Source organism: Gymnoscopelus microlampas, assembly GCF_963454915.1.
Source record: "Gymnoscopelus microlampas genome assembly, chromosome: 1".
In the NCBI taxonomy this organism is placed as follows: Eukaryota; Metazoa; Chordata; class Actinopteri; order Myctophiformes; family Myctophidae; genus Gymnoscopelus; species Gymnoscopelus microlampas.
In genome coordinates this window covers 65148303-65175702 of record NC_139962.1, presented here as the reverse complement: position 1 = coordinate 65175702, position 27400 = coordinate 65148303, and the positions used below count along the sequence as shown (strand labels likewise).

Genomic DNA, 27400 nt, shown 5'->3' with positions numbered 1-27400 from the left:
CCACTATTAAGTAATTACTGCTATTATGTAAGAAAAAGACAATTTAAACATGAACAAACGAAGAAAATAAAAATATTACATTCTGGTCTTTGGTTGCCTAAATAAAGGGGGTCCCCATGCTAAATGAATTAATAGAGCACACAAATTCAAACCTCTTTAAACCTATTTGACAGTGACACTATATTCAAAAATAGCCGATCTACAAGCTCATAGCTTCTTAATATTTTCCCAAAATTGGAATAATCTTGAGGGGTCCCTGGCACAAAATATTTTGAGAAGGGGGTCCACGGCTAAATACATATACATTTGGGGGTCCTGGCTGTGCCTTTGGCTGGCCACAGCGTGCCCCACAAAAGTGTCCTCCTTTCTGTGGCCACCCTAACAGTGATTGACAATACATTTTAAAAAATCATATATTTGTATTAATACCATTTTGTTTTGTGGTTTGTATCTTTCACATCTTCCAAAGAAAGATATAATATTATTTTACTCCACGATAGATAAAGATAAAATAAAGTCCTAAAATAAAGATCGAATTAAATAAACAAAACCAGAGGTGTAAAGTAACTAAGTAGGCCTATTTACTCAAGTACTGTACATAAGTACAGTTTTGAGGTATTTTGACTGGAGTATTTCCAATTTTCAATACTTTTACTTCTACTCCACTACATCTCAGAGGCAAATATTGTACTTTTACTCCACTACTATGAAAACTTGTTACTTTGCAGATATAAATTACTATATTATAAAACGTGCTGTTTTACATTTCTGTATAATATAATATTCAATCAATCAATCAACCTGAACCACTTTAGCCCTATTTTATACTTAGGTTATTTGAAAATAGCCGATCTACAAGCTCACAACGCGTCGAATCGCGATGCGTTGTGAGCTTGTAGATCTGCTATTTTCAAACATTAGTACTTTTACTTTTGGTACTTTAAGTATATTTTGATGCCAATACTTTCGTACTTTTACTCAAGTAACATTTTGAACACAGGTTACCTAGTATCTCAATATTGTGGTATTGCTACTTTTACTTTAGTAAAATATCCGAGTACTTCTTCCACCACTTAACAAAACAATAAATAAAGATAAAACAAGCTAAAACAAAGCCGGAACTGTGGTTGAAGATGACACGGCGGGTCTAGGCGGGGAACATTTCACTGTAGCACCACGACACACCGGAAGTGTAGTGTTGTGACAGTGGGCATAGATCAAGCCCCCAGAACTACGGTAGAACAGTGAAGCGGCCAAGCCTGGTGGTCAAATCTGAGAATGCATGTGTCTCCCGTTTTGTGCGCATGCTCACGACGCGTCACGACGCATGGAGCGATTCCATTGGTTCATATTGGTTCCATATTGGTTCCTATTCTTACTTCCGGGTGCTTCAAAACGCCACTGAGCACATTCATTGAAATCATAGCTGGGGGTGGGGCAATCTGCCCTCTAGTTATATTATACCTCTGTGGCACAGATATGGTGGGGAGTCCCGCGATTCGCTGGAAACATTCTGAATGACAACTTTCACAAGTTATAAATCCTAATCCTAATCCTAATTAAAGCACTAAAAGTGAAGTTAAAATGGCCAAAGTGTACATGGACAAAGTGACTCGGCTGTATGAGCGCTACAGTGAGTTTGTTCGGAAGAACCCTGCGACCACGGCTCACCTAGAGAGCACCGTGCGAACCCTGTCCTACCTTATAGCAGGTGAGTAGCTCTGTCCTACCTCATAGCAGGTGAGTAGCTCTGTCCTACCTCATAGCAGGTGAGTAGCTCTGTCCTACCTCACTGGTTCTCAAAGTGGGGTACGGGGACCCCCAGGGGTACTTGAGGGGGTTCCAGGGGGTCCCCAGCTAAATGATGGATAGGATCCAAATGAACCTTTATGGGTCTGTAACTCTGAGAGTGTACAAATGGAACCAAATTGGGGTCCCAGAGATAGGAATGCCATAAAATGGGAGTCCGTAGCCTAATGCATGTCAAACTGGGGGTCCTTGAAATTAAAATGGTTGAGAATCACTGCTACAGAGCCACAAAAACCTTCTCTTATGGGGGTCCCTGGCATATCTTTTCAAATGGGGGTCCGCGGGCTAATAAGTGTCAGTTTGGGGGTCCTTGACATGAAAAAGTTTGAGAACCACTGGTCTACCTCATAGCAGGTGAGTAGCTCTGTCCTACCTCATAGCAGGTGAGTAGCTCTGTCCTACCTCATAGTGAGGATACATTAGTTTCCTCTACAGAAACAGGTCCTGTTTTTCTTTTGCCAGCAGAAAGACTATTGTTCAATCTGTCATAATGTCTGTATTTGACTATGGGGATATACTGTACTGTATATGCATGCTTCACTCTCCAGTCTCCACACTGAAGCCTCTTGAAACAGTCTACCACAGTGTCCTACGTTTTATTACTGGTGATGATTATCACACAGTATTTGACATGATAAAGTGGGTTGGCCATCTCTCGCAGTTCGTAGAGAGCAACATTGTATTGTATTTATTTATAAGGCCTTGTGTGGTAAGCTTCCTTTTGTACTTTTAAAACCAAAGCTTACTGGACATTCAACACGTTCACAAACACACATTAGATATACCAGTCCACGTAAGAGCAGTGGACAAGGAAAGACTGCTTTCATGTATTATGCTCCACACAAATGGAACAAACTTCAGGACTCTCTGAAACTGGTGCGATTGGTCTCAATAGAGACATTTAGGGTCTTTCTTGAAGACACTACATGTAACACTATATTTATTTGCATCTGTGACATTGTAATGCGATTCAAATGTTTGGTATTATTTATTTCTCATTATGTATGTATTTTATATGCTGTTATCAGGGCATCCATGAAAAAGAGAGCTTGCTCTCAATGGGCTTCCCTGAATAAATAAAGGAAAGTTCACTTAAGACTTGATTACAGAAATAGCTGATCTACAAGCTCACAATGCGTCGCACTCGCAGCGCAACACGTTGTGAGCTTGTAGATCAGCTATTTATTTATTTTATGCAACTTTGCGGTTGTACCCAGTGGTGGAAGAAGTACTTAGATTACTTAAGTAAAAGTAGCAATACCACAATATAAAACAAATACTCTGTTACAAGCAAAAGGTTCAAAATGTTACTTGAGTAGAAGTACAAAAGTACTAAAAGGTTTGAAAAGCTTGTAGATCGGCTATTTTCAAACATTTTAGTCAACGCGATGCTCGTGAGCTTGTAGATCTGCTATTTTAAAATAGCCTATGTATAAAATAGGTCTAAAGTGGTTAAAGTATGTTTTATAATAATAGAACAATGTATATCTGCAAAGTTACTTGTAACTACATTTTTCAAATAATTGTAGTGAAGTAAAAGTATAATATTTGCCTGTGAGATGTAGTGGAGTAGAAGCAAAAGTACTGGAAATTGGAAATACTCCAGTAAAGTAAACATGCCTCAAAATTGTACTTAAGTACAGTACTTGAGTAAATGTACTTACACCACTGGTCGTACCACGGTGTTCTGCCTGATATCAGGTGAGTTATACTACTGTGTAACCTGACTACTTCTTCTTGGCACTTGAGAGAACCGGTGTCTATTCCCCGTTTGACATTTTGAAAGGTGTAAGTCAGTCAAACCTTTTCGTGCCAAGGACCCCCATCTCAAAGTGTTTGTTCCAGAATGTATTGTTCAATAATGTAATGTTATTTTGCAGGTCGATTTGCAGACTCCCATGAGCTTTCTGAATTGGGTAAGTAAGTGTGTGTGTGTGTGTGTGTGTGTGTGTGTGTGTGTGTGTGTGTGTGTGTGTGTGTGTGTGTGTGTTGTCTTGTCTTGTCTTTAGTTTCTTTGTCTTGTCTTGTCTTGTTTTTAGTTTCTTTTACACAAATCTTCTCTTCTGGTGGTCCCTGGCACAAAATATTTTCAGATGGGGTCCCCCCAGCCAAATTCATGTCAATTTGGCGGGGGGGTGAAAGAACTTGAAAGAACTAAATGTCAATGTGTAATACACTCTCAGTACAGCTAAAAGATATACGCATGTAATCAAGCAGTAGTAGAGAATTATCAGTATTCTGGTGGCTGTTTATTATCGGGCTGGTTTTGTGGGTTCAGGTTGTTTTGAAGGAGTCCTTTTCCTCTTGCGTTGCTTTACAGTGTACTCTGCCTCCAACCTTCTGGTGCTGTTTAATGATGGCATTCTGCGGAAAAAGCTCAGATGCACCCTGGCTATGGTGAGTAAACATTGGCTTAACCCAGGGGTCTTCAACGTTTTCAGGCCAAGGACCCCCTAGCTGAGAGAGAGTTGAAGCAGGGACACCCTCTCTATTGTATAAAATTGTGTTTCAGATTCAACTTTTTTTTGTTTACTTTGTTTTGTTCTTTTTTCCCTCTACACCTAAAACTCTTTGCCAAAATAGCTTGTAGATCTGCTATTTTTGGCTAAAGCTCTCCTCAGAAAAGGAATGCTAGGGTTCAAGTGGTTATGGTAAAAAAGAAAGAAAAAATCCTTTCACACAAAGATTTGGCGGACCCCCTGCACTAACTCTGAGGACCCCCTAGGGGTCCCGGACCCCCTGTTGAAGACCCCTGGCTTAACCTATTCAAACCGGGAAAGCATCTGTGTCATTTTACATTTTAGCTATATACAGTATATAGCACTGAAGTTCTCAATGTGGGGTCCGGGGACCTCCAGAGGTCCTTGGGGGGGCTTACAGGGGGTCCCCAGCAAAAGTAGTTAATCGTGAACATTTGTGCCAATCTTTGGATATATATGTATGTATGTATGTACAGTATACACATTTTTAACTCAACTCTCAAATTTGCTTTTGGGGGTCCCTGGAACAAAATATTTTGAGATAAGAGTCTGCTGTCCAATTCACACTATTTTGGGGGTCCTTGACATTGAAAAAGTTTGAGCACCACATTAGCAAATTGCACATCTACGCGTTGTGAGCTTGTAGATGGGCTATTTCCACTATTAATGTTTAGTATAAAGTTATTAAATATGTCAGTCATTTATTTGTGTATTTAGGTTATTTGTCATATCTGCCCTGTGCAACTTCAAAGCCTAAAAGCGAAACCGAAATGTAATTTGTATTCATATGTTCCAATGTTCAGCAACGGATGACAGCCCTAGTGACGCCTTGTCCGTTTGAAAATCGCTGACACTATTGACAATTAAGTATATATTTACTTGGCACTGAATAAGTTAAAGCGAGACTCCTGGCCCCCACACCTGCCCTTCACCGAAGCAAAGCAGAATGGTAGACTTCACCGTGAAACCTAGTCATTGTGATGACCGGTGGGCAGAAAAGATCACTGATTTGGCAGCCAAGATGATAGACGAAGATATTATGCCTACTATTAGCGTTGTCGAGGGGAAAGGCTTCGGTGAGCTGATGGGCCTCATCCGTCGGTCTCGACTCGGACTCGACCCCCTCCCTGGCCTCTCGGACTCGGTCTTGACTCGGACTTGGTCTTGACTTGGACTCGCTTTAGGTGGTCTCAACTACAACCCTACTGTGAACGTAGGTTGTACGAATGTCTTTGATGTAAATGTGTTCTTTTTTAGCAAGCAACACCGTTGTACTACGGAGAATAAAGCCTCAGTTATACTTAGATGCCACACATGTCGTGCACTGACACCAATGCGTTGTGAGCATGGAGAGCAGCTATTTTCAGTGCACGACAGCGGCGTGCAACCAAGTATAAATCAGGCATAAAGGATTTTGATTGATTTGGGCAAAAGAAATACGAGTAAACACACTATAACTTACACCCAGGATATACAAATAAAGCGTAATAAAACACCAATGTGGTCCTGCAACATTAAATAAAAAATAAATAAACACTGAAGAACACCTAAAATCCCTGCACAAATATCAAACCATAAAAACACAAATCTAAAGTGCATCACTAGCTTGTAGCTTATTCCATAACAGTATATTTTGTATAGGACAGTTTAGATTGAGACTGCCTGACACACAGAGGTAGCTCATTCCAAAGAGAAATGTATACTATATATAAAAAGAACTCTTGCCACAACCTTTGACTCTTGGTATCTCATATACCGTTTGGTTCGCCCCAGGTTTCATACTGATGTACAATCAACATAACATTACTCACAGTGGTAGTCAGGGGCATTACAATTGCACATATGATCTTTTTGTTTTGTTCCAGTCTCTCTCTCAGCAGAGGCTGCTCACATGGCTGTCAGTGCTGGAGTACGTAGAGGTGTTCCTGGAGATGGGATCCACCAAGCTGTGGGGGGAGGCTGGACGCTGGCTGGTCATTGGACTCGTCCAAATGGCAAAGTATGGCTACCTTCCTCCATAAGGACATGCTCATGTTAACCCATTAACTCTCTCAGTGCCAGACCCCGAGTTATCCCGAGTTTTTACTGAATAACCCTCCCTGCCAGAACGAAAAATCCCGAGGTTTAAAAAAAAAAAATGAAAAAAGTGTTCAGAACCCAAGATATCATTATCTGAAGATTTGCAGCTCCATCCACTCCTTGTTTAACTTATAACTGAAAAAGGCTGTATCTCGCTTCCTAAGCACTTTAAAAAAAAAAAAAATGTTGGCACAGTTCGCAATATTTTTTTTATTTCATTGGCACTGAGAGAGTTAACATATTGAGTGCCACGGTCCGGACCGTTTTTGGCCCAATTTCTTTTTATGATTTTTTTTTTAAATAAATAATTTTCCCACGTGGAGCGCTCTAACGAAACTTTGGGATCATCCAAGGAGTCTCTAAGAAGGAGAGGCCGGATGTGGATCCATGTCAAAAATGCTTCCGGTCGGCCGCTCCAATGTTAACTCCTTGACTAAAAGCTTAATATCTCTATATTTCTTGGAGTGGTGGAAGTGGTGGAAGCCGAGTGGTGGAAACGTGGTGGAAGCGAGCCGTTTTCGATCGGCGATCACTCTGCAATGGAGTATCGCGTTAGAAATATTATTGTCCAGGCGTTAGTCGGGACCCTTCGCCGTCTCGCACGCACGCTTTGTTTACATGCACTTCCGCGTCGGGGCTTCTACAGCACGAAACATATCAACGTAAGTGGATGGAGGATATGCTGCACTAGATGTACCCTATTTTAATAAACCTCTGGCACACAATGTGTTAAGACCGGGAAAACATCTGTCATTTAAAATTTGTAACCATTATCTTATACTTTGGCTATTCAAAAATCATGAACATTTTTGCAAATCTTTGAATATATATATATTTTTTTATACATATCATTTTTTTTACAAAATGATATGTATTTGGCTGCGGACCCCCAGATTTGAGTTAAAAATGTTCGCTTTAAAAATATATATATATTCAAAGATTTGCAAAAAAATCACGATAAAAAAAAAAAGCAGATCTACAAGCTCATAGCGTGGCACCGAGTGCCGTGATATGAGCTTGTATATCTGCTATTTTTGAATAGCCAAAGAAATCTAAAATGACAGAGATGCATCCCCGGATTGAATGGGTTAATGAATAAGATGGAATAAGAATATGAACAAGGTCACACTGTGGGTGTGAGTGGGCAAGGGTCAAACTATTTCTTTCATTCCTTGTAGACCATGTACAAATATTATGTTTATTTTATTAATTTATTTAAAATACATTTTCTCTCCATACTTTCCTAGGGCAATTTTGCGCTTTGTTCTTCTTCTATGGTACAAATCTGGCATCCAAACGTCTCCTCCCATAATACCGCTTGACAGAGAGGCAGAGTTTTCTAATGGAGGTCAGTACTCATTAGAAGGGACACACCCAACATATCAAACACCTCTGATATTACAAAACATACTTGGTAACACTTTACTTAACACAATCACTGCCAGGTATGAATTAATTCATTAATCTGCTGCTGCCAGCGTTTTTTACATTATTTTGACGAGCCACGGAGAGGTAGGTTGCGTAAGAGATCTACATCAATGGCAGTGCATGTGTTAAAGTTTGAGTCTATTCTAGTATATATACAAGGCTTCCATAGTGGGTTTTGGTCATTGGAGAGGTGATGCACGTCACCTCTTTCTGAAGTGGGTACTTTCAAAGCCTGCCGTGGGTTTAGGAGAGCACAAAACTCTCTCTCACACTGTGAGGTGCCTGTAAGGTGGCACTGCAAAGTGAACGACGCGTCACGCTAGACGTTCGGGCCGCGTAGCGGCCCGAACTTCTAGTATATATATACAATTTGAATCCTGCGCCATGTCGGTTGTCCGTATGCGACGCCAGTGTGACGGTGTGACGTAATCTGACATCACGATGACAACGCCAGTGTGACGTAATCTCACGACAGCATGACATCACATGACATCACATCCTACCTATAAATTCTAGGATGCCGTCAGATCGCACCAGTTCGACGGCTTCCATAGTGGGTTTTGGTCATTGGAGAGGTGATGCACGTCACCTCTTTCTGAAGTGGGTACTTTCAAAGCCTGCCGTGGATTTAGGAGAGCACAAAACTCTCTCACACTGTGAGGTGCCTGTAAGGTGGCACTGCAAAGTGAACGACGCGTCACGCTAGACGTTCGGGCCGCATAGCGGCCCGAACTTCTAGTACATAACAATTACAAAGTTTTAAGTGAGTAAAAGTTTTAAAGGGTTAGTTCAGATTTTTTGAGTATTTTCTGTAGGAAATACTTACCATTAATGTAGTGGTTGCAAAGGTATTAATTGATTGCCCGAGTCCCGTGGTCAGAGTTATGGTCCGTTTTTGATATATATGAAGTAGTTCCGGTAGATTAGTAGATTTGGTGGGGGCCGCTCATTAAAAAATAAAAAAATAAAAAAAACTAGCGTCATTTGTGTTGTTGACCCTCATTAAAAATAAAAAATAAATAAAAAAAACTAGCGTCATTTGTATTGTTGACCCATTTCTACCATATAGAGCAGGTTTCGTTCAATTTCAACCCCTCTGTCACATGGTACTAATGTTTGTGTCCAGAATCACTGCGCCGCGGCAGCCTACTCACGCACAAAATATATGACACAAAAAATAGTACCATGTGACAGAGGGGTCGAAATTGAACGAAACCTGCTCTATATGGTAGAAATACGTCAACAATACAAATGACGCTAGTTTTTTAAATGTATTTATTTTTAATGAGCGGCCCCCACCAAATCTACTAATCTACCGGAACTACATTCATATTTATCAGAAACGGACCATAACTCTGACCACGGGACTCGGGCAATCAATTAATACCTTTGCAACCACTACATTAATGGTAAGTATTTCCTACAGAAAATACTCAAAAAATCTGAACTAACCCTTTAAGTTAAGTGTTACTGCGTACATTACTCACCTCACCATAGACTCCTGCAATGGATCCCACGGATACCCGATGGGTAAAAACTGGTAAAAATATATACTTTTATATATTTATGGGGACGGGTATCCCTTACTCAAGGCACATTACGTACTTGAACACAAACAGACTAGTGCATGAGTGCATTGGCAATTGAGTTCCAATAACAAACTAAACTATTTTCCAGTTTTGGGAGGGTTCTTGAAACAATGATCTAGGGAAGAGATAAATGTGATTGTATTTAGAGCCGAACCCATACTGGATTTTGAGGCCGATGCCAGTATAAGGGTAAAACAATTATGATATTGATAGATGCGACTAATATGCCCATATATGGAGATCTCTGTATCTGTCAGCCCTTATCTCTTTTATGCCCATATATGGAGATCTCTGTCAGTCCTTATCCCTTTTATTCCCATATATGGAGATCCACAGATGTCATCAGTATATGCCCATATATGGGCGTGCCCCCTTTTGTGCCCATACTGTATAAGGAGCTGACTGATTTGTTTGTGCCTGATGCCATGACAACATGTTGAGGTTAGATATCACACTCCATGGTGACATGAGTGTGTCAGAGGCAAGCCCCCAGAACTACGGTAGAACAGTGAAGCGGCCAAGCCAGGTGTTCAAATCTGAGAATGCACTTAAATGCTACTGCGCGTGCGTCTCCCGTTTTGTGCACATGCTCACGACGCGTCACGACCCATGGATCCATTCCATCGGTTCATATTGGATACTATTCTTACTTTCGGGTGCTTCAAAACGCCACTGAGCACTTTAATAGAAATGAATAGCTGGGGGCGGGGCAATCCGCCCTCTAGATATATTATAACTCTATGGTCAGAGGTCCCTTAAGCCATTTTTATTATATAGGATGAGGCGATCTAAGATGACCCTATGATATTTTCAATAGAAAAAATAACTCTGTGACCCTCTTGGATGGCGGCCTCTATTGTCAGTTACTAGAAGCTCGCCCCCGCTACGCGGGGGCTCGCGTCTAGCCCGCGGCCACGCCCACGTAGCGCCCGCGGCCACTTGGCAACTCATATAAGTGGCGTAGCGTCATGAGGGTCAGTGGGGCCGTGGCTCGGTCAGTGAAGACCCTGTAGTGCGGATGATATGTGGCATAGAGGGGCAGATTGTAAATCCCCAGAGGAAACATCCGTGGGCTACCATTGGTTCAGCGATGTGTGCGGTCGCCCTGCGGCCCCTCCTCCTCCACCAATGTGCAGTATTGAGAGCCCTGACTTCACAACAATTGGAGCGATGGGCACTGCACTGTGGTTGGTTAGGGTACACCTAGGGCCCAGGTAGAACCGAGTTAAAGCCTGCATGGGCAAACCCAGGTAGGACCCGCCTTGGTCCCACATAAACATGGGTAGTTGGGGCCCACCTAAGGGCCAGGTAGAAGCTACTTATAGCCTGCATGGGCATCGCAGTTGGGACTGAAGTGGATGCCGCTGACATTGCTGACATGGGGTCCATATGGTTTAGCCCACCTTGAAACCATATGGGAACTACGCTGGCATGCTGGCTGTAATGCAAACGCTGCATCATACCTGCAGTGTGTAGTTTGATGTTGTGTGTGTAGCAGATATACCTGCAGTGTGTAGATCAATGTCCATATGAAAGTCAATGCCCAGCAGTGTTTTTTTTCCCCAGCAGAGTTTCTAGTGTCTCTGTCTCTCTCTGGAAGAGGTTGCACATGAACTCTGCAGCCGCACTGAGGCGCTCCAACACAAACACTCTGACATTAAGCTGCTTCACACAACAAACATCAGCACGACGCTGCTGTTTGTCCAAAAGACACAATATCTCCTCTCCCACCGACGTCATGTGTTCATTTATCGACAGCCGTACAGACTCCTTTTGACACATTTTACCTCGTTTATCCAGCTCTCACTGACTCATCGGGCTGTTATTTTGCTGCGATCAAGTCAGCAAAGCAAAGCAAAGCAAAGTTTGTTGTTTACCCAGGGTGTCGGACTAAGCACGAAGCTTGTTTCCAGCCGGACCCTGCATGGAAGCCTTGCTCAAGGGCTATTCAGCGGTGATTCATGATTGATGTGATGAATTGGGGAATCGAACTAGGGACCTTCCGGTATCAAGGCCGCCCCTCTAACCACTAGGCCACCGCGATGTGAGAGATTAGCTATCACAGACGGACGGACAGGGGGTGAAACATAGTCTTCTTGCGCCATGCCTTTCGGCCTGGCGGAGACAATAAAAAAAGGAAAGTAAAGGAAATGAGCATTTCTGCAACAAAAGTAGTCAACAAACTATACTATGAAAACATGGGCCACATTGTCAAAGAATGTAAGAAAGAGGCAGTCATGTAGAAAATAGCCGATCTACAAGCTTACAAAGCCTGTCAACGTGAGGCGTTTTGAGCTTGTAGATCGGCTATTTTCACAATATGTACTTGTGGAACGGAGTCAAACAGAATGGGGGGGTCCCCAGATCAAGTACGTTTATTTGGGGGGGGGGGGGGGGGGGGGGGGGGCGGCGTGAAAGGGTTGATAAGCACTGCTGTAATCGGAGCGAAATTATCTGAAATTACTACATGACCATAATGCAGCCTAACATGCGTTGCACGGGGCGGTCCTGCCATTACGTTAGTTACTGTAGTTGCTGTGGAGCTACATAGTTCTCCAGAAGACACACACAAACATACACCATCTACAATGGACTAACTGAGCAGCAATATTGACATTCACCACACGAACGTGCATTGTTGACAAAGTGATTGCACAGCCGCTGCAGGCATGACAACCACGTTAGCGTTAGCGACATGGCAGCTATCACAGCGCCCTGTCCGTCGTCGCTGGGACTAACTGTGATGGCTACAGCAGTAACAGCAAGCTGTCTGCGATGCCATTGTCTGGAGACTGCTCTTAGCGTGACACGACCAATGAGAGTGAGCGCTGTAGTTGTTGCTAAGATACGGTGGCGTCTCTGCCCCATAGCTTGTAGATCTCTCACGCATGATTGGCGTAGGCTGCGTTGCCAGGTCTGACTGTTTGTATAAGCGATTTTGGGCTTATTTGGGTGCACTTTTGGGCTCGTTTCCATAGACCACGGCAGCGCTTATTTCTTTCCCGTGACCGATGTGGCAAAAGAAGTGCAAAACGAACCATCCGGAAGTAAATTGCGAGATGAAATATATAGCACTTTTTGATTATTAGAGAAGGAGACACATGTGAAGGTTGAAAATGAAAGGTAGGAGATTATATAGTTTTTCATGAGGGATTTTTGTAGCAAGTTGTGAGAGAATTGGGCCACTCCTGTGGGCGGGGGGCTGATTAGAACCATTGGGGTTTGAAAGGAGACGCTCTCTGTTTGAGTGATAAGATGTTAGAATTTGGTTCTCTATATATAGGCCAGTATTGGCCGACTGATATATTGGCTGGGCTCTGTTGTACTCCAGATAATGTGCTTTCTGTGCTCGTCCTGGTTTAGATGACAGCCATGAAGACGTGCAGAGTGAGCCATGCTTTGTGGGCCAGCGTTCTGGACGAGTCATGAGGCATCTAGGCACTGCTGGTGAGACGGCATTCATACTGGAGCTCATACATATCTACTGTCATTGATAGAGACGGAGTTGAGACATCATTCATAATAATAACTCATATGTTATTCATAGAGTTGAAACATCATTCATATTAATAACGCATATATTATTCATACACATCTACTGTCATTGATAGGTAGAGTTGTCGACAGTGTTGCCAGATTTTGCGAGAGAAACAAGCGGCCAGCCCAAAAGAAGCAATCAGTTTTACGATATGCATCAACAATAGTTGTGAGCTTGTAGTTTTGCTATATCCCAAAAGATCTTGAAAAAGTGATATAAAGTATAAAGTGAACACAAATCTTGTACTGAGGCCCCTCCCTGGCACAAAATATGTTCAGGTGTGGGTCATATTCATTTGGGGGTCCTTGACATGAAAATGTTTGAAAACTACTGGTTTAAACAACATTAGGAATGTAGCACAAATAAGCAACTACACTATAGAAACAAGCCCACTGGAGCATCTACACTGGTTGTCGGTCTACTGGTGTAGTTTCATGACTGTTTTGCCAAAACCTATGTCATGATGCTATGTGTTGAATCATGTGTGTTTATGGTTTAACCCGATTCTACAAATGCCTTCTAAATCAGTAGTTCTCAAACTTCGTTGTTCCAAGGACCCCCAAAATGACATGTATTTGGCATTTATATGACTTGTAATGCAATGAGCTTGTATATCACATTTCCATGATTTTTCGAAAATAGCAGATCTACAAGCTCATAGCGTGGCACTCGGTGCCACGCTATGAGCTTGTAGATCTGCTATTTTTGAATAGCCAAAGAAATATAAAAATGACACAGATTCTTTCCTGGTTTTAATGGGTTAACAGGCTCCACACTGCAGGCCAGACTATGGGCAGCACCCAGTCAGGACAGCAAGAAGGACAGCAGCGTCAAAGAGGAGCTCAACAGAACAGCCACAGATCTGGGCCTCTGCGAGACCATAGCTGAGTCCGTATACATTGGACGACCGCTTGCACACTGTATCCTTCACATAAGAGTCAACAGAGTTACTACAGGCCAAATGATAGGATTTTTTTTACATTAGCTAGCCACTAGCATCTGTATTCTGAGGGAAACATTAGCCGAAAAATAACCAATGATCTGCAATTTTTTCGGCAAAGAGGTTTGGTGTAGATGGGTGGAAAAACAGAGCCAAAGGTTAAGAGGTTAAATGTCTGAAAATTCATCCAGGCATTAATGTTACTAACATGGATCAAACTTATTGGTAGATAATGTGTAAACAAAACATCAATTTACACAGCACTGATGATAGTTCTGTCAAGTCAGTCTATGAAGCTATTTATGAAAAAGTTTAATCTGCAACTTAATTTTATACAACATGTAGGGGGGAAGGGTCCCTGCTTCATCTCTCTCTCAGCTAAGGGGTCCTTGGCCTGCAAAACATTGAAGACCCACCAATATAACGTATACTGCTCTGGTGGAAGATCAGTTTGTTCTTCTTGTTTGTTGTAGTATTGTCTCTTTTTTTCCCTAGATATTAGATTCATTGCGCATAAAGTGAAATATTCCAAACCTTTTCATAAGCACACAGCTCATGAAAATAGAGTTTTACTCTATAAAAAAAAAATAATAATACAGAGATGTCGACCATCTGAAAAGTTAATTTATGCACTCAATTTTTGGTCTGGGCTACTTTTGGACAAATTACTTCATCAATGCGGCGTGGCATGGAGGTGATCAGCCTGTGGCACTGCTGAGGTGTTATGGAAGCCCAGTTTTGCTTAGATGGCAGCCTTCAGCTGATCTGTATTCTGAGTCTGGCGTCTCCCATCTTCCTCTTGACAATACAACATGGATTTTCTATGGGGTTCAGGTCAGGCCAGTTGGCAGGTCAATCAAGCACAGTAATGCCATGGTCAGTGCACCAGTTACTACTAGTTTTGTCACTGGGCATGTGCCAAGTGCTGCCCTTGCCGGTCCATTTGTACACTCAGAGTTATGCAGGATTGTGGCCTCATGCATGCCAAACTGACGGTGCTTGAAATTTAAAGAAACGTTTTATGGCTTCCATATCTGTCCAGAAATATGCATGGTAGATTCAAGAGCTAATATACTAATGGAATTATACATTATTTAAATGTCAGTGCAACTGCTCCTCTCTGAGAACTGTTGACCCTAAATCTAATCTATAAATACAGCACTCTGTCTTGCACTTGAGAGGGTTCCAGGGGGTCAGGGAAGTTGGCACACTGTAGCTCCCAGTGGAACATGTATGTAGTAGTACAAACAACGTTTCGACCACTGTGGGTCTTCATCAGGTCAGGAGACCTGATGAAGACCGGTGGATTCCTATGGGCTGGCCTGCAAGTCTGTGTGTGTCTATACCGCTCAAAACTCAACTTCAAGGACCCACAAATTAATATGTATTTGGCCGCGGACCCCTATCTGAAAAGGTTTTGTGCAAGGGACCCCCAGAAGAGAAGATTTTTTTTAATTATTCAAAATCATTCAAATTTTCCCAAACTTTTTTGATATTTTTCAAAAATATTTCAAAAATAGCAGATGTACAAGCTTGCAGCATGGCACGAAGTGAAGCGCTGTAAGCTTGTAGATCTGCTATTTTTGAATAACGAACATATAAATGGATAAAGTGGTTAAAATGATTGTGACGCTATATTAACCATTTTTGCTGGGGACCTGGCTCCTGGAACCCCCCAAGGACCCCCGGGGGTCCCCGGACCCCACTTCCAGAAGCAATACTCTATAGATCAGTTCTCAAAACCTTTTTGGCTCAGGTCAGCCCTGAAAATAACTTTTTCATCCACGGCACCCCTGAATTACATTGTTACTTTATAGAATCTTACATTTATGTCATATTATGGCACGTAAATATGTAAATCTTTCCCCCTAAGATACAGTATGGCGCGAGGAAAACTTGTTTTCATTTGGACAGATTGAAAATAGCTTGGCATTTAAACCAGTTGAACCCCAGCATCTCATTCTGGCTGGGAACATTTGCTAAAAATAGCCGATTGTGAGCTTGTAGAACGGCTATTTTTGACAAAGAGATTTGGTGTAGATCGAAAAAGAATGCACCAAGTGCAGTGCAACTTACTAAGTGGTTAAACTGAAGTGATATTGATGAATTCCACGGCACCCCTGGACTGGCATCATGGCACCCTAAGGCAGTGCTTCTCAACCTTTTGAAGGCTGTGACCCCCCAAAACAATCATATTTGAGCTGGGGACCCCACACGCTGACAAGCACTTGAGGCATTACATTTAGTTTGACTCAGTTCCACAGATAAATATTGTGAAAATAGCTATTTTCACAAGTTTGGCCAATATTTGACCAGTTTTTAACCCATTTAGGCCTGAGGCCAATTCTACAAAATGTCTTCTAAATCCTTTTTTTTTTTAAACGTATGTTGCTACTTCAGTGGTTCTCAAACTTTTAGGTATTATAAAGGTCTTAAAAGTCCTAAATTGTCATTTTGCTGTCATCTGGGGACTCCCCAAAATCATGTGGGGACCCCCCTGGGGGTCCCAACCCTCAGATTGAGAACCACTGGGGTGCCACAGCACTCACTTTTGGAAACCCTGCTACAGATTACACAAAGGTGTTGTGTGCTCTCATACTTGGCAAAACTTATGTTATGCATTTCCCCTCTGCTACAGTACTTGTCTTTTGCTCTAGTCCAGATGTCTTCAGTATTTTCACTAAATGTAAAGTGTACATGCAGTACTGTGTCTGGCACTTTGTGGAAAACGCTCATGGAAGCCCTGGCTGGTCTCTGGTGTAATGGACCTTTCCAGGTAAAGCATCCATTTCATGTTATCCTCATTATATTACTTTATCACTAGAATAATGAAGGGAAAAAAGGAAATAATAATTGGATCTAAAGCCTGTACAGAACTTTGCTTTATTAGAAATTGTATTATTTAAAACATGTTGTCCATTTTTAGCCTGAATCCTTGTATTCTTCTGTTGTGAAGAATGTTGTTAAAATGGGATGTAAAATGTTCCTGGCAGACACGGTTGTTTTACGTTGACTGGTAGAATGTATCTAGCACTGACTTACAGAAAGTGGTGGAAGAAGTAATCTGATTTTTTACTTTACTTAACTGTAGCAATACCACAATATAGAAATACTCTAGTAGTAATAGAACTATATATTATTATTATTTTCGTGGAGTACAAGTAAAAACATATTGGTATCAAAATATACTTACAGTACCAAAGTAAAATGACTAAAATCTTTCAAAAGCTGTCCAACACGGCACGCTCTCCTTGGGGAGGTTGTTCCTCTCCTGCTAAACCTCCCTACAACCTCCATGTGGAGGTGTGAGTGGTTGTCCCTGATAGTTCAACACTGCCCTCTAGCGGTCAGAACAGTATACTTTTTATAGGCTCACTTCATTACATCTTTAGGGTTGACACCATCATGAAATTGTACTAATTAATTGTCATTCAAATACTTTTGGCATTGCACATTGAAACGTATAAATATAAATAAATTACGTTTCTGTGTGGCTTTTTAGGCTTCGTAAGCACAAATTCCGCAGGGTGGATATGACAAATAAATAAATGTACAAAGAAATGACTTGAAATATTTAATAACTTATTACTGTAAAAAAACTTTAAAAAATGCCGATCAAAAGCATACGACGCATTGCAGGCTTGTAGATCTGCAATTTCCACTATTTCTTTTGAACATCTTTGAAAATGTATGAAAACCTTTCATGGAGAAGATTATGACGATTTAGCAAAAATAATTGTGATTATCGCAAATAATTGTGACATTTTAACACAAGTTTCTCTCTACATACCCACAACCAAAGGTGACAGTTTTATAAAGAAAAGAAGCGTGGAGATGGTGAGCTGCTGTAGGGGACATTAACTTAATGCTTTGTTTTGTTCCAGTTTTGCTCTGCTCAGTGAAACCAAATTCCTCAACCGCTGGGAACGCAGTGAGATGAGGAGGAGAACCTTCCTGCTGCTGTATTACCTCCTACGCTCCCCTTTCTACGACAGATACTCTGAGTAAGATACTCTTGACTGTTTCTATCCCAGTTATTGTTTAAGCAGCACTCTGCAGTTTGGGGTGTCAGTGGCCACTTTGGACACAAAAAACATGGCAGCCAAAGTTTTTGACTTCATTACCCAAGAGTCTCTGAAGCATGTCCAGCGAGGACGCGCTGTGATTGGTCAGTCTTCTCTTTGACTGGCAGTTCTGCCTTGGTGCCTTGGCAAATGCCAGGATGAAACTCATTGTCTCCCCTATACATAGTAATACAGTCAAGCCCCTAGGAGGGACCCCTGAGTCTATACGTTTATGGAAGGATGATTGTTATTGCTTAAACGTGTAACTTTGTAATTTGCATATGCTATATAGTTGTTAAAAAGGTACATAGTGCTGCTTTAAGCAGATTCAGGCAGATTCAAATCAGTGGTTCTCAAAAGTTTTCATGTCGAGGAAGGTGGCGCAGTAATACTTTTCTTTAAATGTCAAGGAGACCCAAATGAATATGTATTTTGGCCACGGTCCCCCCATCTGAACATATTTTGTGCCAGGGACCCCAAGATTTGTGTTAAAATGTTTTTAAAATGTTTCAAAGTATTACATTTTTTCCCAAGATTCTTTTGAAAATAGCCGATGTGAGCGACGTGCACCGTGAGCTTGTACACACACACACACACACACACACACACACACACACACACACACACACATATACTTATTATACACACACACACACACACACACACACACACACACACACACACACACACACACACACACACACACACACACACACACACACACGTACATATATATATACTTTTTTATTCGTTTTTGTTTTTTATCCAGGACAAAGATCCTTTTCCTGCTCAGATTGCTGGCTGACCATGTACCAGGCGTAGGACTGGTGGCACGTAAGTAATAATCACTTCTATCATATACGTATACACGCAGTGGTGGAAAGTAATTAAATACATTTACTCAAGTACTGTACTTAAGTACAATTTTGAGGTACTTTTACTTTACTGGAGTATTTCCAATTGGCAATAGGCAAATATTGTAGTTTTTACTCTACGACAATTATTTGAAAACTATAGTTACTAGTTCATTTTGATTATTATTACAAAACATACATTAAACACTTAAGCCCTATATAAACTTTTCAAAAAAAGTTCGGAAACTTAACTTCGATCAATTATATCTCCACTTTAATAATACCAATTGGTATTGTGTTGTATATCATTTATCATCAAATAATGCGTAATCTGCGCAAAGGAACACCAGCTTCACTTGCCCTATTGCATGGGCCTTATCCTGAAGGGACAAAGGTGCCATCTTTCCATGGTTCAGGTGCCAGTCACTCACCTGTGAATACTGGCACACACCTCTCAGCAGGTGTGTGCTGGCAGGTAGCTCAAAACAAGAGCGATTACCAACAGAAGCATATTGGGTGAGTTTGGATTTTTTTTTTGGAGGAGCTACCCATACGTTTTGCTGTGTTGCTCATTCCACGCATGCCCAATCCTTACAAAAATCTTTGTAAAGGTGACTAATCAACGATAAAAATGATATAAAACACAATACCAATAGGTATTATTAACTCTTTGACTGCCAGAGTATTTTCATAATATACTCACCCTGTGCCAGCGATTTTCGTGTTTTATAACCTTTTCAACCGGTCACAGAAACGTTATATCCATTATAATCCATCATCTGGCCGTTTGTATAAACACACACGATCCATCCACCAACTCTAAAGGGTTACGTTTTCAGAGCCGGGCTGTGTGAGGTAGTTTTCACCAAGGCAACCAGGCTGCAGGCACGTATCCGGCGATAATGTTCGTATTCCCCCCCGCTGGCCACAGCACATTTATATATATATTATGATCGCGTGTCAGACCGTTGGTAAACACAAAGGGGATAACTGATCGTCGTCCAGAGAAAAGAAAATATAACCGGCGCTTTCCGTTCGTTTTTTATACCGTGTGAGGTAACTGGTTTTGCCCTGGTTTTGCCTAAAAATCATTTTTTTCAAGCAGAAACCGTAAACAGGAAACGGTTTACGGATATTTTCGCATAGGACGATCATGTGCAAAGCATGATGGACAGTATTGTCACACCTCAAATCTAGTGAACCCACAGAGGTATAAAGTAACTAAGTACATTTACTCAAGTACTGTACTTAAGTAGAATCTTGAGGTACTTTTACTTTACTGGAGTATTTCCAATTGAGAGTACTTTTACTTCTACTCCATTACATCTCATAGGCAAATATTGTACTTTTACTCTACTACAATTATTTGAAAACTTTGGTTACTAGTTACTTTGCAGATATAAATTATTACATTATAAAACATACATTAACCACCTAAGCCCTGTTTTGTACTTAGGAAAAATAGCCAATTTGGTACTTTAAGTACATTTTGATACCAATACTTTTGCACTTTTACTCAAGTACATTTTGACTTTCAGACTTTTGTTTGTAACAAACTACTTTACATTGCAGTATTGATACTTTTACTTAAGTAAAACCTTTCCACCACTGTGCACCCATCATTAATGTGATTATCTGCAGCTGTGTTGCTTACATTACTGCGTGTACTATAATAAGGTCAGTGTTATGCCATGTTTTACCCTGCTGTAGTTTGTAACCTGAAGTGGAAAACATTTAGACTTGAGGTTGATTCTACAAATGTCTTTTAGATCCAGTTTACAGTGCTGCTCAACCCTTTTCATGTCAAGGAGCCCCAAAATATGTATTTGGCCGCGGACCCCCATCTCAAAATATTTTGTTCCAGGGACCCCCAGAAGCAAAGATTTGAGTTAAAAACGTTCGCTTAAACAATTCTTTAACCGTTAAAGAATACTTGTGGCGTGTGTGTGACAGAGAGTTATTTTTTGTATGCTTCAGGGCCTCTGATGGACTACCTCCCTGTCTGGCAGAAGATCTACTTCTACAACTGGGGTTAAACATCTGCTGGGCGGACCTGTTGTTGAAACATCTGGGACGTGAGCGGCTCCTGTCAGTTCTCTGCTGTGTCCACCAGTGTGGGGGGAGGGGGGCACACGCTGGCTTTGAACACAGGGGGCACAGTTCGGCACTTGTCACCGCCAGACATGTCACCGTTTCTTTATCTTTTCTCTCAAAAACGACTGCGTTTCCAACAAGGACTGGCAAGTGGCAGACAATCCGTGATGTGGATACTGTAGAGTTGCCTCTGATGGATAATAAACCAGCTGATTCTGAACCCTTTTAATTTCAAGGACCCCCAGTTTGCATTAGACCACAGACAGACCTCCATCTGATACAACCCCCAATGTACACTGTAAAATTCTCAGTGTTTCATGTAGCCTGGGATCAATACCATTTTCGGTTTTCTGATCCGATCCGGACGGAGGGGAAATCATTTTACGTCATCAGGGGGCCGGAACTCCCGGCGCCGTGCGCCTCCAAAATGATTCCCCTGGTTTAAAAATTGTTTAGTTTGGTATAATCGTTTTGTTTCTTTTGGTATTATAATCGTTTGTTATGTCCATTGCACGTTGCACGACTCGTGGAACTGATTTGCATTATGTGGGGAACAAAAACAATGCGACGCAGACCGGAACCCAACTGATTTTTTCTTTTTTTACCGGATCACACGGCTCAGTTTTAGAATGAATTACCAGGCTTTCCTCCGTGGTGACGCAAGGTTAGTGTTCATGTAGTTACAGACTGGACCCCTAGTGGTCCCCAGGCCCTACTTTGAGAAACAGTGTAATAACGTGTTTATTAAGACATAAAAGAACATGATTGAGTTCTTTTCTATTCTGATAATTAGATGGCAGTACCCCTCTGTGTGTGTGTGTGTGTGTGTGTGTGTGTGTGTGTGTGTGTGTGTGTGTGTGTGTGTGTGTGTGTGTGTGTGTCCACAATTAATCTCCTATCTGTCAGCAGCAAGATTATAAGTTCTATTATTTTTCAAATCAGTCAACGGAAACTATTTTTTCTTTATAATCGCATAGCAATCCTCCCTCCAGGCTATGGGATAGTCGGTAAGCAATGAGGTTTGGTCATTTAAAACGAGATTTCAAACATGTTTTATTAATGCTAGAACATTGGCTTCTATTTCAGCATGCTAACTTTCCAGGAAGAACACGGCTGTAGTTTCTATTAGCTTGGAATCTCTGTCACTGGTAGCCAGGTTTCTGAACTGTTCAGATCTCACCAATGAGACACAGAGTGAGTAGATAGATATGGTGCCATCTTGTAATGCGCATTAGTGAGGACCAATTATAATTATCTCTGTCGGGTGGAAACCTTATACGTCCAGAACTGTTACTTTTCAGGATTCAAATTTAAAAATGGCAAAATCAGCAGATTGACAAGCATTACGGAAAAAAAACACACAAAAAGTTAGAATATGGAGATAAGAGGTTCTGCCCGACAGCAACGGTAATGCAAGGTTTGTGTCCGACAGCAGTCTAATACAGCACCATGTTGAAATCTCGGACATGTACAGTTGCTGAACAAGCATGCTGGATTTTTAGAAAAAAGAGAAATTCCAGTTTTTGGGTGATGTGATCAGGACATTCAGAAAGAGGGAGAGATGTAGACAATGAATGTACAGTACAGTATATGAGAGGGAGGGGGAGAGAGGAATGCAGTACAACTGAGATGTACAACTGGTGATGTGATGCGCCGCTCTCTCATAACTAGCAAGACATAGAACTGCATAAATCACTATTATTATCATTAGGACAGGTCTCCTGGTAGACATGTACGCTGTATTGAACTCTTCTGCTCTTCTTTGTGCCATTGTTCATAAATCACATTATCAACATTATTAATATGACACATTGGTAAAAAGGGTTGTGAATCACTGTACCACATACCTGTGTCCATTTGGGAAAGGTGGTCTGGGGTATATTTCATGTGTACTCGGGTACAGAAAAAGAAAATATCTAGCACATTAAACAATTCGTTTTTAAAAAAATACTTAACAAATTAGTTACTAATGCTCAATCATCTTGTTTTTATGTATTGCTATGTACAGCAATCATATACATGTAAAGTGTCTTTCAGTTTTTGTTGACTGATTTTCTTTTTCCTTTTCTGTAAAAGGGTAGGCACAATATGAAATGTGGTTTGTTTTTTCATTTTTTGTATTACTATATGTAATTGAAATAATCAAAAACTAACTAAACTAAAGCTGACAGCTGTGTGGGGCAATTGTACTGGGACACGGTTCAAAGCAATCATACCAAATGTGAAACTAGCCTATAGCTTCGAGGATCCAGGGACCAGGACAACTGTCCCAGTATGAAAAACAGCAGAATAATGTAGCTCTTTCTACACAACTTCACTCAACTGTCTTCAACCATTTGTCAACAATGATCTATTTTTCTTTTCTCAATATGGTCCGTTTTCCTAAGTTAGGTTTAATTTCACGAGAGCGTTTTCAAAATTGCTGTGGATACATTCAGTTTAGCCAGCGGATGAGTTTGAGGGAGAACATTATTGAAGAAATGTGAAAGCTGTACTCATTCACTTTGTAGACTGCACTCAATATTGATATTTAAATGTTTGTGACCATTTTGTTTAAAACCAACACTGAATGTTTTGCTGTGAATTGTATTTTTAACGTGTCACTTAATTGAATATAAACAATGTATCTGCAAGCTGACACTAGCACAATTATGATAATCCTCATACGTTTCCAGGTCACACTTTTACATAATTCTGAGGCTAAACTGACAATGAAGACCAGACAAGCATTGAGTTTTATTGTTTATTAACATACCCAATACGTTTCTTTTTGTATCCTACAAATAAATAGTTGAATGTTCCCATTGTGTATCTTTGCGCTGTTTATCATTTGGGCAGGGCAGACGCAGCCAGGCAAAGTTAACATACAGGATCTAATTAAAAAAGGGAAACTTTAATATATTCTAGATTCATTGCACATAAAGTGAAATATCTCAACTTTGTTTTAATCTTGATTACAGTACATAGGCGTATATGACGTTTTCCACAATATTCAATTTCATATTAGATGATCCTGTACAGCAGTTGAACATGAGGTTACCATACCATTAATCCAGTGGTTCTCAAACGTACTTTCAAGGACCCTCATAACTCGTGTACAAATGAGCTAAATGGACCATGGTCTTTCACTTTGAGAAGCACTACATCAATCTGCTGTGCCAGTCTGTTCACTGACTTGTCGAGTGTCAATTCTGCCTGGAATGCAACAGAAAAGGGCCTTTTTTTGTGTGTGCTTAATGAGCTAACTCAATAGAAAAATAAATCCATGTCTGCTTTTGCATCAACTCTAGACAATATCCTCGACGTTTGGCAGAAACCTTGTATGTCCATTCTTCAACTTTAATAACCTAATAGTAGCAAAAATAGTTGTGAGCTATTTTTGCATTAATAAATACTTTTTGGAAAAAAAAGTGAAAGTGGTAGGTGTGTCTGGGGTTTTTATAAATATTGAACCAATGAAAAGTATTAACAAGAGCTTGTGACTAAATAACTACATTGGAACACAGGTTCTTTCCATTTCCTGAAAACTGTTTTGGACATGCAAGGTTTCACCTCGACAATGACGATACGCATCTGCCTTTAGAGAGCTGAATTAAGACGGCTGTTTTCAATCAGTCCTCACTTGATCCTCATCTACGGAGAACAATTTTAAACTTGAATTCAACATCTGTAAAGCATTGTCTAGGTAAGATGGACAGGATACATCAAAGTTCTTGTTAACATGTTATACTGCAGTGAATGTGCAGTCAGACGGCATTTATAGACATGCAGAGGTTGTATTTTTATGCCCTTGTTCTTTCCAAACGCAGGAGTATTAAATTGTTGACATTTCTCCAGTCCAGGATACCCTCTTAAGCCAAATGTATTCTCAATTAGCAGACTGCTATTTTTGACAAAGTATGTGTCAGGCTTTAGTCAGGGAATGAATCCTTTTGACCAAGGTTTGGCGTGCAAGACGAGAGACAGTCCTTGGGGGGGAAGGAAATAACAACAGCTATAGCATTTCTCCTAGTATGTTACTCATACCAAAAAAAACTAGACAACTTAACTGTCCATTGGCCAACATGTCTATGAACAAAAACAAACTAAAATATTTGAATTCAAATTACTTCAAAAATCTGTTTAGTTTAAGGGAAACTGATACTTGACATGAAGCGTATCATTCTATTGTGAGGAGAATTCTGACATCACATCTTCCGATGCTTTGTGTGCGCCAAGAGCTCATGCAGTCATGCTGAAAATTCACATTTTCATGTAGGAAGGATGGCTGCACACAACACATGTCGTCCTTCAAATATTGTTACTGTCAGGCAGAAACCTTGCATCTCCATATTTCAACTTTTGATGTTTTTGTCAGAAATTAATACATGGTCATACAAGAGCTTCGTGCTTAAGTAGTGAAAATCTACACGCCCGGTTGAGCTTGTACATCTATTGTATTTTCCATATTTTGGAAAATAAATTGAAAGTTTGTCTGTGGATTTCATGAATACTGAACCAATGAAAAGCATTAACAAGACTAAATAAAAATAAAAATAACCTGTGTTCCAATGAATAAAAATAACCTGTGTTCCAATGTAGTTATTACCATTTCCTGAAGAGTAACGGTTTGGGCAATGCAAGGTTTCCACCCGAGAGAGACGATACTGTATGTATACAACAGAAGCATAAGATTCACCTTAAATACCAGTGAAGTTCCCCTTCAACAGATGTTGACTGCATGTAAATCCACGTATGTGAAGACTCCATGACAGTCTTAACTCTAATGCAAAACACTAAAGATTAAGAACAAGTTGCATATTGCTGCTTCTTAACCACTTTAACCCTATACGGTTGACCGGAATCCCTCAGGACTCTACACTAGTGTAATTTCTGTTATTGTGGGGACCGATCGACAAGCTCACTGTGAGCTTGTCAATCTACTATTTTCTGCAAAGCTTTTCCCACAATACGGACGCTGGGGTTTAAGTGGTCAGGTCTGATGGAACTGTATAGAAACAAAGTAAAGTTTAAAAACAGCAGCACTACCATGTTAGCAGCAGTGCATTGAACACTGGATTCAATTGACATAAAACCACTGAATGGTTAAATGAGCACTTCACCCATTTTCCTCACTAATGCTCGATAGAAGATGGCACCGTTTCTGTTTAATCACTCTATGTCTCATTGGTGGGCTGCCTACCAGTGACATCGTCGATGGGGATTCCAACGCTAATAGAAACTCGAGCCTTTTTCTTCCTGGAAAGTTTAGCATGTTGAAATGGAAGCCGATTTTCTCGCATCAATTAAAAATGTTAAAAAGAAGCTTGGAATCGTGTTTGAAATGACCTAACCTGCCCAGCACTGTCCACAGCCCTCCTCTGAGACACAGACTGAGTATAATGAGCTTCTTATAATGAGCAATGGTGAGGACCAATTATAAGGATAGGTTGGAAATGGGTGAAGTGGCCCTTTAAAACATATATACAATATATTTGAATACGTATATACTGCTCCTGTTTTGAGTCAACATAATATAACAAAAAGTGACATCAAGCATGATATATCTGATGACATAAAAATAAAACACCTTGGTTTCATTAAGGAATAAAATTGATGTTAGAATTGTGAAATCTACAGACCGAAAACTTTATGAAAAAAAAAATTACAACAAAATCCTCTTTTGAAAAAAAAAAAGAAGACCACACCTTCCCACGGTTTTCCTTTATGAAAATAAAAGTCAAGTCTGTCGAGGAGAAACAATACTGTCATTGAATGTGTCTGTGACCATCTCCCTCTTTCGGTCAATGATGCCTGATTTATGCTTCGTCGTTACAGCGTTGTCTCGCGTCGAAAACAGCCGATCTACAAGCCGAGCCGTCGCATAGTGGGCTTGTAGACCGGCTGTTTGCGCCACGCGACACCGCCGCGCAACAAAGTATAAACCGGGCTTAATTGTGTCCGTTCCTCCCGGATTCACGCGCTAGCAGGGAGATGGCTGTGTTAGTATTTTCTTCCCATAGGGTTGGTGGCAGTCACTGGAAGTCTTGCTCAGTAGGAGCCGTAGCGATCCTGTCAACGACATAAAACATAACATTTCATCCGATTACATTTTAGTCCAGTCAATGTGTGGTTTGACCCACAGGGGAAATGGCTATATTAAATCATTCAATGTTGTATGTGGAACCCTAGGGTCATCGAAATATTTAATAAAATGAAAACATGTATGTTTTTGACTGCTTGATTCCCAACAATTTTATTGATAATATAATATTAATGTAAGAAAAATAAATATTGGTGGACCTTGAGGATTGCAAGAGCAGACCTCTAAATAATTAGCAAAACACTATGATTTTATTGATATAATAAAAAAATAAAATTATGTCAAAAATGTATAAATAAGTCATGGTATTTTCCCTTTAAAACCTTGAAAAAAAATGTTTCATTGTGATATAGATAAATAGGAAAGTATATTATGTCAGCTTTTGAGATTTCCAAGTGGGCCCTGATTCAGAAAAGATTGGGAACCACTGACGGAGAATATTT

At 40.6% G+C, this 27400-nt stretch overlaps 2 protein-coding genes across 6 annotated transcripts in view; one reads left to right on the top strand and one right to left on the bottom strand.

Annotated features, from left to right (window-relative positions):
- The first annotated feature begins 1476 nt into the window (after positions 1-1476).
- pex16 (peroxisomal biogenesis factor 16) lies at positions 1477-23438 on the top strand. 3 transcript variants are annotated; one of them, XR_014601615.1, is made up of 12 exons: positions 1477-1711; positions 3690-3725; positions 4130-4206; positions 6155-6288; positions 7616-7716; positions 12749-12832; positions 13691-13843; positions 16567-16639; positions 17748-17867; positions 18697-18761; positions 20759-22896; positions 22952-23438. XR_014601615.1 is itself a non-coding variant. In XM_084068531.1 (11 exons), exons 1-11 carry the CDS (start codon positions 1585-1587, stop codon positions 20815-20817), a joined length of 1029 nt encoding a protein of 342 aa, XP_083924657.1. In that variant the 5' UTR covers positions 1477-1584; the 3' UTR covers positions 20818-23438. The 3 variants fall into 3 exon arrangements, 2 of the variants coding, with proteins under 2 accessions (XP_083924657.1, XP_083924658.1); XM_084068531.1 differs by having other exon boundaries at positions 20759-23438; XM_084068532.1 differs by lacking the exon at positions 12749-12832 and having other exon boundaries at positions 20759-23438.
- LOC311052937 (ADP-ribosylation factor GTPase-activating protein 2-like) overlaps positions 21005-27400 on the bottom strand; it is a 32239-nt gene continuing 25843 nt past the window's right edge. For all 3 annotated transcript variants that reach the window (XM_084068254.1, XM_084068255.1, XM_084068256.1), the window contains one exon: positions 21005-26926. In XM_084068254.1, coding sequence (XP_083924380.1) covers positions 26906-26926 — 21 coding nt within the window. In that variant the 3' untranslated portion in view covers positions 21005-26905. The remainder of the gene's footprint in view (positions 26927-27400) is intronic.

Bases quoted from the DNA above. Each gene is read 5' to 3' on its own strand.
- pex16 (XM_084068531.1), top strand. From the start codon at position 1,585: ATGGCCAAAGTGTACATGGACAAAGTGACTCGGCTGTATGAGCGCTAC. The intron at 1,712-3,689 runs GTGAGTAGCTCT...GTTATTTTGCAG, and splicing joins CCTGTCCTACCTTATAGCAG to GTCGATTTGCAGACTCCCAT. The intron at 6,289-7,615 runs GTATGGCTACCT...ATACTTTCCTAG, and splicing joins GGACTCGTCCAAATGGCAAA to GGCAATTTTGCGCTTTGTTC.